This window comes from Mus caroli, unplaced genomic scaffold (assembly GCF_978045245.1).
Source record: "Mus caroli unplaced genomic scaffold, Mus_caroli_1 scaffold_6, whole genome shotgun sequence".
NCBI classification, from domain to species: domain Eukaryota; kingdom Metazoa; phylum Chordata; class Mammalia; order Rodentia; family Muridae; genus Mus; species Mus caroli.
In genome coordinates this window covers 15,707,921-15,718,092 of record NW_028227261.1, presented here as the reverse complement: position 1 = coordinate 15,718,092, position 10,172 = coordinate 15,707,921, and the positions used below count along the sequence as shown (strand labels likewise).

The 10,172-nt window shown below is 49.1% G+C and overlaps 1 protein-coding gene across 1 annotated transcript; it reads right to left on the bottom strand.

The window, feature by feature from the left end:
- Positions 1 to 420: 420 nt before the first annotated feature.
- On the bottom strand, positions 421 to 9,719 carry LOC147004174 (chymotrypsin-like elastase family member 2A). The gene is made up of 8 exons (XM_085838727.1): positions 9,680 to 9,719; positions 9,271 to 9,365; positions 7,949 to 8,046; positions 7,432 to 7,560; positions 7,055 to 7,191; positions 4,632 to 4,777; positions 3,516 to 3,668; positions 421 to 514 (listed from the first exon to the last, which is right to left on the bottom strand). The coding sequence occupies exons 1-8, from the start codon at positions 9,717 to 9,719 to the stop codon at positions 497 to 499; spliced, it is 816 nt and encodes a 271-aa protein (XP_085694853.1). The 3' UTR covers positions 421 to 496.
- Between the last annotated feature and the right edge of the window lie 453 nt (positions 9,720 to 10,172).

Genomic DNA, 10,172 nt, shown 5'->3' with positions numbered 1-10,172 from the left:
CTCCTATCTGAAGGATCATGGTTACCCTAGTGGGGACACCAGGACAGAGCTCTGCTGTTCGGAGTCTCCCATTCTCCCATTGTCTTCTTTGCTAAGTGAGCCTGGTCCCCAGGTGGCAGTGACCAGGCATAGTGAAGTGCTGGGACTCCCTGCAGAATGTGCCATCGCCTGTCTTTAAAGCAGTTCTGCCTTTCACTTATTTTTCTGGTTTCCTCTGCTCTTTGCTTTGTGAAAGTCCACTTGAGTTTAGATGGTAGGAGTGCCAAGCCTTGTTTGTTTATTTTTGAGCCGGGGTCTGACTTTGTAGCCCAGGCTGACCACAAAATCTCCATCCCACTGCCCAGTCTCCTCCTGAAAGAGCATTGCTTTCAGGGCCCCGAGGTTAGGGTGTCGGGGTAAGAAGACAGACTCATTCGAGGATGTGATTCATAAATTACTTTATTACTATTTCCTTTCTATGGCATTTCCAGGGGGATAGTGGCAGTGATGTCTTCAGTTAGTTCCTTGCTATCACCTGCAGGATACACAGGAGAGTGAAGAGGTTAACCGAAACACTGGGCATTGAGTTCAGTGACTCTTAGGGCCAAGAGGGGTCAAGAAGGGTCTTAGCCTGGAGTCCTGCTTGGGTGTCAGGCCAGGAAGGCCTGGAATCACCAATCATTACATGCCAATTGTACAGATGGGTATGAGGTGGGTTTTTTTTTTTTATGTAATCTGTTTCTTTGTTGTTGTTTTGTTTTGTTTTGTTTTGTTTTTTTTCTGAGACTGGGTCTCTGTGTAGCCCTGGCTGTCCTGGAACTCACCATGAAGTCAAGACTGGCCTTGAACTCACAGAGATTTGCCTATCTTTGCCTCTGAGTCCTGGTGTTAAAAGTGTGCACTACTGCACAGGCATCTCACAGTTCAGAATGGCAGGTGCCAGCTGAGTTCATTAAACAAGTAAAATGTGTTGATGGCTTACGGTGAGCAGACCATCTACACATGCAGTTGTGGGATTTTCTTTGTTGTTTGTTTTGAGGCTGGGACTCATTATGTAGCCTAGGCTAGCCTTATTACCTTCATGCTTGGCTACATTTGTTTGGTTGGTTTTGTTTGAGACACGGTCTCATGTAGCCCAGGCTGCCCTTAAAACAATCCTCCTGCCTCTGATTGCCAAGTCCTGGCCATTATGCATCTTCACCACCATCTCTGGCAATACAGGATCCTTTGTTTTGCTTTGTTTTGTTTTGTTTTGTTTTGTTTTGTTTTGTTTTGTTTTGTTTTGTTTTGCAGTTTTGGCTTCTATGCACACAAGGCCCAGATGAGCACAGAGCATACAATTGACAGCAATTGCCTCTGTGGAATGGGCACAAAGGTTAAAGCCAGGGGAATCTTCATTTCTTACGTGATACACACTTGTGTTCCTTTTATAAGCAATATTTTAAATAAAGCAATGTATTCCCTTCAGAACAAAACAATAAAGCTGTGATTGCTGAAGTCTCCCATGTTGGCATTTTTCAGTGGACATTTGCTGAAGGGATGAATACTGGGGTTGTTTGTGCCTTTTATTGGTGTCCTGTTGGCTCCAGATCATCACCTAAGGCTGTCTAGACAGGTGTGTTCTGAGGCACCCCCTTAGGGTTGCAGCTGTTTGTGTCCACACACTAAAAACAAACACACACACACACACAGCACCTTGGGCTGGGACCAGATGAGGCTCCCATTGTCTCCTCTGCAGCTTCTCCAGGGACAGCTGACTGCTCAGCCCTCAACCCCTGCCTGTCTCCCAACATTCTATGGCCTTGGCCACTGTCCCAAGAATGCAGGGGGCTCTGCCCTGGTACCAGCAAGGTTTGCTATCCCCTTTTGGTCTTCCTAACTCCTGGGCCCAGCCATATGCCTTGCTGTGTTTGCCCATGGCTGGAAACAGCAGGTGGTGGGACAAGAGGTCAAGCTTTGGGTCCCAAAGGTGCTGCCAGGTTCAGCTGTGTTCTAACTAATGCAGCAGCTGGGAACAAAAAGAGGATCAGAGGATCTGGCTGAGACAGAGCCCAGAAGCATCCTTCCACCCAATCATGGAGGCTCCTTCGAAATACTCTAAGCTGGCTTTCGATTTCCCTCTGTCAAAATTTAGTCATGGCCCCTGTCCTCAGTTCACAATCAAAACAAACTAAAACAGAAAACAAAACAACAACAAAAACTTCCAAACCCTAACCTTTCTCTTGATTTTCCATTTTTCTCTAACTTACTTAAAAAAAGAAAAAACAATGTGAATAAGTTAAAAACAACAACAACAACAACAAGCATCAACTCGTGGTGTGTGCTTGTATGTACCACAGCACACCCAGGGATTGAACTCAGACCACCAATCAGGCTTGGCACCAAGCCCCTTTATCCCACTGATCCATTTCTGAGCCCTGACAAGATTTCTTGGGAGCTCTGGGTTTGAGTCTCCTTGTGCTGAACTGACCCAGCAGACAAAGGCCAGAGAGAGGCAGGCAGGGGAGAGCAGTCAGTCATCATGGAAGCTCCCTCAGGCTGGCTCTATCAGTCCAATCCATTGGGTACACGTTCCTAGCTGCCAGTTCATATTTGGCTTTCATAACACCTAACTCAATTTAACATTCCCTGCACATATAATTGGGGGTCGATGAGCCAGTGGCAGCTTCCTTTCATTGTGGGCGTTGCCACATGTGCCACCACCCTGCCTGTTCTGTGGTACAGCCAGCTGCACTTGCTGAGGAGTCTGGCTCAGTTCAAGAAAACCAAACCATTTTACAGAAAAGCCAACCAAGAGAGTGGATTAAAATACACCCTGTGTGCAGAGTCTTCCCCATTCCTAGTGTCCCTCTCAGGACCCTGTGCTCCTTTAATCTTCACCCAGGGCCCCTGACTGCCAATTTCCTGCAGTTGTTCCTGCTCCCTGCCAACCCCCACCATACCCTGACCACTGCCTGGACTCTCAGCTGCTCTGGCTGTGCAGTGTGCCTCTGGGTTCCTCTTGGCTCTGCCTCTCCAGCCCTAGGATCACAGGCACTGCCTACCATGCTTGGCTTTTTGCGTGGGTCCTGGGGATTGACCTCAAGTCCTTGTATTTGCAAGGCAGCTGCTTTATTGCCTAACAGTCGATATTACTCTTTTAATATTGTGTGATTATTATAGTAAAAGGGAAATTGAGCTTCCACAAGAGGACTCTCTGGAACTCAGGCACAGAAGATTAACTTAGCCCCATTTGCCTGGGAGTGGCCCAATGACATAGAACTGAATAGTCCTTTGTCCTGGGGCAGTCAGGGCAGCTCTTCATCTTATGGTGGCCTGGGGGTGGGGCACTCTTCAGGAGAATTAAATGCCAAAAAGTTAAGGTTGTAGGAGTCTCAATCTGGGTGTGGGATTTGCAGATAACTATCACCGACAGCACTGGAGGGTGGGGACTGGGCCTATAGACCCCTAAGAAGAAATTCGATCCACGTGCTGATTCTGGGAACCCCTGGCTCCCCTCATGGCAGGGCTGTGGGCTCAGGGATGGCAGTTCTTACCGAGTTGATCCAGTCAATGTAGTTGGAGACCCTGGTGAAGACAGACGGCTTGCGGGGGTAGTTGCAGCCCAGAGAGGAGCCGAAGCTCACAATGCCGTGCACCTGCCACTGGCCATTAGATGCCTGGCAATTCAGTGGTCCACCGGAGTCCCCCTGCGGAAGCCAGAGTTGGGCATGAAGGGAGGAAGAGGGTGCCTAGAGGGGCCTGGTTCTTAGTATGTTGTTCTACAAGGACAATGTCCTCTGAAGCCAGCCTTATTGTTACAGGTGGTGGTACCATGCCTCTAGGAGCTGGTATTTATTTTTTGGATAAAGAGCCTCACAACGTGCCTCTCCTGCCTCACCTTCATAAATGCTGCCATGACAGGTGTGGATTATCATGTTGGCTCTGCTCATCTTTTACTTACTTACTTATTTAAAAAAAACAAAAACAAAAACAAGGTCTTTCATGTAGCACAGGCTACGCTAAAATGTGCAACAATCCCCCTGTCTCACCCTCCCCAGTGCTGGAGCGGTAGGTATGTGTTCCAAGTTGGCAGCTATGCCATTTCTATGCCTCTTTTCGTTTCACCCTCATGAGAGCCCATCAGGCCAGAATGAGCTTCTATGGTTCACTAGAGAAGGCAACTGTTCAGACAATGGGACTTGTTGGAGGGAGACTTGTTGTGGGTAGAGTGTGAGGGTCTAGTCAAGGCACTGAGTGCATCTGAAGGTGTGGCTCCCTTCCCCCTCTGTCTTTCTCTGTAGAATCTGCCTGTACCAAGTCCTTTGGTTCCTGACACTGTCTTTAAGAAGATTTCTGTAGCAGCTACCCAAGGGGCCACTTTGGGCCGGTACTGTCAGATGACAGTAATGAGAGATCTGGGTGAGAACCAAAGAAGACTAAAGACTTCCTAGCAGTTAGGTCAAGAGAACGCTAGAGGGCGATGTTACTAATAACATGTTCTCTGGGGACGAGGAGAACAAGGACAGGTTCTGAAATGTTCTAGAAGTTTCCAAGGCTCCTGCCCAGGAAGGAAGGAGAAGATGGATCCTAGGGCACCTCCCTACCCCCAACTCCCAGGACACCACATCCGTGTAGCCTTTTGCCGTAGACACCCGACTGGGGATACTCACATTGCAGCTGGAGGTCACGCCGTCACCACCAGCGCACACCATGCTGGTCTTCACAGAGCTTCCCCACCAGCTAGCGCTGGAGCAGGTGGCATAGTCCACAACCAGCAGGCGGCCCTGCCTCAGGGTGTCGGGACTGGCCCCGTTGGCTGAATGAGACCACGGAGAGAAGGCATGAGGGGGGCTCCCAAGTAAAGAGGAAACCATGGGACAAACGAGGATGTGCTTAGCGTGAAATTGTGAAGACCTGAGTTCAGATACCCAGTGTGCGTGGAAAGAGCCAAGTATGGCTTTCGGGGTGGGGACGGAGACAGAGACAGGAGGATCCTTGGAGCTTGTTAGCTATGTATACAACACAGGAGTATGAGAGGGAGAACTGTTGCTGCTGTGTCTTCTGTCGACCCCTCCCTTTCTGGTCCAGGTTACCCTGTCCCTTCCACAAGGTTGCTGCAGCTGGCCAAGTTAGTTTGCATTGTGTCCTCAGTTGATTGGTTGGTGGTCTGGCTACTTACTGGTGATTGGTTCAGGGTGAGCATCTGACTCAACCCTAAAGCCAATGAGCTCCTTGCTCTGGGAGTCTGGCGTGGGCAGTGGCTGCCATTTTCTTTTGTGTGGAGAAGGATGAGGCAGAAAAGACTTGGAAGGAGAGTTTCTTGTTTCTTCCAGGCTCCACACGGCCTTGATCTAAAATGTTCCTGACATCTAGCTATGTGTCTGCCCTTGGCTTAGAATTCCTCTTTTTGCTGGGCTAGTTCCACAGGTTTCTCTGACTTTCCTATGAGAAAGAGCTGACATGAGCCTTCTGGCTGGAATAATTACTCTATGGTCAGGGTAGTTTTCCTCATGAGCCCAGTGACATTGTCTACATCACTGCCAAGGATGGCCAGGATAAACATCATTTAATCATCTCTCTCTCTCTCTCTCTCTCTCTCTCTCTCTCTCTCTCTCTCTCTCTCTCTCTCTGTGTGTGTGTGTGTGTGTGTGTGTTTGTATGTGGAAGTCAGAAGTCAACCTGTAGTGCACTGGTTCTCAACCTTCCTAATCTGTGAGTCTTTAATACATATAGTTCATGTCCTGGTAACACCCACCCTTGAAAATTATTTATTGCCACTTCATAACTGTAATTTTTAAACTGTTATGAATAATAATGTAAATATCTGAGTAGCAGGACATCTGATATACAATCACCATAGGGTCGCAACCCATACAGGTTGAGGACTGCTTCTCTAGCGCCACCACGTGGGCTTTTAAGTTAAGGTCTATCCTTAGCTTAGGGCTCACCCAATTGGGTGAGGCTGGGTGGCTATTGAACCCCAGCAATCTGCCTGTTTCTACTTGCCCATAGTTGGGATCGTAAGAACACACAACCACACCTGGCTTCCTTCACTGGTTCTGAGGACGTGTGTCCCCATGCTTGCAAGGTAAGCTGTTTACCCACTGAGTTACTCAACATCCCCACCCCCCATTCCTCATTATCATTCCTTAATCACAGTGTATCATGCTCTCCAAACGGGCCAGTCCTCACAGTGATATTTATTCCTGTTTGGCAGATGGGACATGGAAGACTGCTCTAATTAGTACTTGGTTAAGACTTTCCTGGCTCCAAAGCACTTCATACATATCTGTGACCATCCCCACAGACCTTGTACTTTACACATGAGGAGATAGGTGTTACAGAGGGCCCAGCATGTGCAAAGTGTGTATATCCAAGGAGCCTGGGCTACCTCCTTGCCTCTCTGTCCCAAATTCCTTGTTTGCTGTTGGACATCATTGCTCTCTATGGAGAATAAAATGGCCACCACTGCAAACTCTTCTTTGTCAGGAGAGCATCTTCTCTATTTGCAGTTCCTATTGGCTCAGCTCCAGTCAAGTGCTCATCCCTGATCCAGTCACCAGTGATCGGAACACTAACTGATCCAATGAGAAGACTCGGGGTAGCCAAACCCAGGTTTAGGCAGCGGGAAGACAATCTGATGAGGGCCTTGGGGATTTCATGGTTTCCCGGAACCCTGAGGTCACCTAGTACATGTTATTCTGAGCTCTGGCCTTGGGCTCCATGAAAGACACAGTGTGGTCAATGCACAGTGGATAGTAGTACTAGTCGTTCTTGTAGTCACTAGTGCTTCCACGGACTGTCTTCTCTCGCCTTCTTTGTCTCTTGTCTTCTCTGTACCTTGTCAACCCTATATAGCCACTACCCCACTCCCTGTGCTGTTCTCTCCCATTTTACAGATGAGGAAGTCACCAGAGGGGCTCAGCAATGTGCCTGAATCATACAAATAAGAATGCTGAGATGTGAAGCCCAGACATAGTTACCAGTCTCCACTAGCCTGTCCCTCGAAGGCAGCCAAACACCCTAGGGACAGAGGTACCAGCACCTCCCTTCTCTGCCAAGCCTTGGGGGTCCCTTGCTTGCTTTTACTTACTCTGCAGCAGGCCCCAGCCTGTGACATAGCAGACATAGTTTCTCGGGAGAATGGTGCCAGCGGGTGGGAGGCAAGCTGTCTGGATATTCTTGCTCAGGGTCACTGGGCTGGCCAGTTTGATCAAGGCAATGTCATAGCTGGGTCAGGAAAAAAGATAGAGCAGAAAGTGTGTTCACTCTACCCGTCTACCTTTGTCATTTCCCATGTATGATCCCTGGCTGACCCTGCAGGCAGGGTGGCAGGATCTCCCATGGTCTTTGCTTCTCCCTCCTCCACCATTCCCGCATGGGCCCCTGTAACTCCCTTCCCTTCAGAGGAGGCAGAGGTGTGTGGCTGCCAACCCTACCCCTGAGAGCCCCAGACAGGACAGAACATACCCATTGCCGATGTTTTGGGAGTTCCACATCTGGTGGACCACAAGCTTAGAGACTTGAACAGCAGCAGAGCCAGCTCCGGGGTTGGAGAGGCTATGTGCGCCCAGCAGCACACGGTAGGTCTGATAGTTGCTGTGAGGGGCAGAGTAAGAGAGAGGTCAGTGAACTCTTCCCGACCTCCAGTCTCTGTGAGCAAGGACACCCCAGTGCAGAGTGCTATCAAGGAAACACTCCAGAACCATCACTGGTTATCCCAGGAAGGCAGGTGCTGGGCTGCTTCTTCCTCTGTGTACTATGGCACGGGGCATTCAGTGCAGTGCTGGGTATGGACAGGGAATCCTGCAACCCTGAACCACCTATAGATGTGTACCTGCGCCTAAGGCAGGTGCGTGAGGATTCTCTCCAGGGCTCATTTACAGCCCATGGATCGGTCCAGTTGGGGATCTGTGCTCTAGGGCTGAGTGCCATTCCAGGACACCGTGAACAGCTAGGCGAGCAGGCAACCATGGAGTTCTGTTACCTGATGCAATGGGCAGCTGTCAGAACCCAGTTGTTGGCCACCAGGGAGCCTCCACAGTTGTGGCGCCACCTTCCGGAGGAAAGGACCTGCAGGGAGACCTGGGGGAGGGAGATGGAGAGAACAGATGCTTGGGTGGGAGAAACTGTCTCAAATCAACAGCAAAACTGAAAAAAAAAAAAACCTATGACAAACAAAATATTAAAAATTTGACTAAGAAGGGCATGATATGTCTGTAATGTCAACACTCAGAGCCCTGGCCGAGACAGGAGGATGGAGAATTTCAGGTCAGCCTGTGCTACCTAGTGAGCCTGCATTGTAGCACTTAGTTCAACCCTCATCCTATGTTTTCTTTAATTTCTGGCAGTCTTGCTATGGAGCCCTGGCTGTCCTAGAACTCCCTCTGTACACCAGGCTGTCCTAGATCTCCCTCTGTAGACCAGGCTGGCCTAGAACTCCCTCTGTAGACCAGGCTGGCCTAGAACTCCCTCTGTAACCAGTCTGGCCTAGAACTCCCTCTGTAGAGCAGGCTGGCCTAGAACTCCCTCTGTAACCAGGCTGACCTAGAACTCCCTCTGTAGACCAGGCTGGCCTAGAACTCCCTCTGTAGACCCGCTGGCCTAGAACTCCCTCTGTAGACCAGGCTGGCTCCAGTCTGGAGATCTTCCTGCCTCTGTCTCCCAAAAGCTGAGTTTAAGGTAACACCAGCAAGAAATTTTTAAATATATCGATTGTAAAGGTCACATCCATACTATGAAAAGACCTAGTAATTTGTGCTTGTGTCCAATTTCAATTTGATATGATATGACTATGATTAGATCAGTGTAAGCAAACAGTTATTTTCACTGGTAACATTATAACAAAGAATTCATTTGCAAGCCAGATGGTGGCACACTTTTAATCCCAGCACTTCGGAGGTAGAGGCAGGAGGATCTCTGTGAGTTCAAGGCCAGCCTGGTCTAAGAAAGAGTCCAGGACAATCAAAGATAGTTACACTGAGAAATAAATCAAAACCAAACAACCCCTCCACAACAACAACAAAGAACTAATTTGCATAAGCAGCTCTGACTGGTCTCTTCCAGCACTGAACATTTGCATAGGAGAGGTGACTGACTTATGGAGTAACCTGTATGTGCCAGCAAGCATCTAATTTTAAATCAGCAGCATTACAAATGTGTCTCAGAGTGGTCGGCCGCTCCCCTTTGAAGTCTCTGGAGAAGTAACCTTTCCCTCAGTCCCCAAATTGGGCAAGGTTGTCAGAATGTATCTTATCTGTGTTTCTACCCAGCCTCATCTTTGCTCACCCATTGGTGTGGCTGACTTACCTGCCAGGGCCAGGTGTTGGGTGTGGCCTCTTGACCCCCAACTACCCTGCTCACATCATCCTCCACTTCATAAGTGGGGTACCCGCAGCTGAGGGCTGTGAAGAGAAGATTGAGAGAGGATTGTGTTGGTTGGGTGTGATTTTTCTGGGCATACCTGAACCCCAACAGGAAACCCTTGCTTTGGAATGATCTTCGAGGTCCATGAGTCCTGTCCTCCACCCCAGCTCCTAGCTCCCTTTGACATAGTTAACTGAAGCTGGCCTTAAATTCGCCACCCTCTTGTCTTAGGCTCTTGAGGCTGACACAAGGAGTGTGTCACCATGCCCTTTTCCAGGAGGGACCGGAGAGGGGACAGCAGCTCGAGAGAAGAGCAGGAGACTCGGGTTCCCAGCTTCACCAGACAGGTTACCTCCAGCCACCAAGGCAGAGAGCAGCAGTGTCCTGATCATTGTGTGTCTGTGGATGTCTGTAGGTCTTGCCCTGGCCATCTTCCTTTTTATGAGTGGCCTTATCAGCCAGAGAAGCAGGAGGAGTATGCAAGGTGGAGATTTTCCCAAAGTCAAGTGCAATAAAGGGCTGGAGTCCAAATGTTTGGTTTTCTTGTTTTTGTTTTTTTTTCCATTCCCTTGTCGTTCTAGAACTACACTGAAAAACATGCCAAAGACAGGTCCTTTGCCAGCACACACCTGGAACCCCAGCTCTCGGGAGGTAGAGGCAGGGTGATCAGGAGTTAAGATTATCCATGGCTATGTAGAGTGCTCAGGGTCAGCCTGGGACACACAAGATTGTTTCACCAACCCCTCCCCCCAAATGACAATAGCAACAACCACCACCAAGAAATGTATATTCTCTCTGTTTCAAGAGGCCTCGCTGAGTGTTACCAGAGGGAGAAGGACAATGCT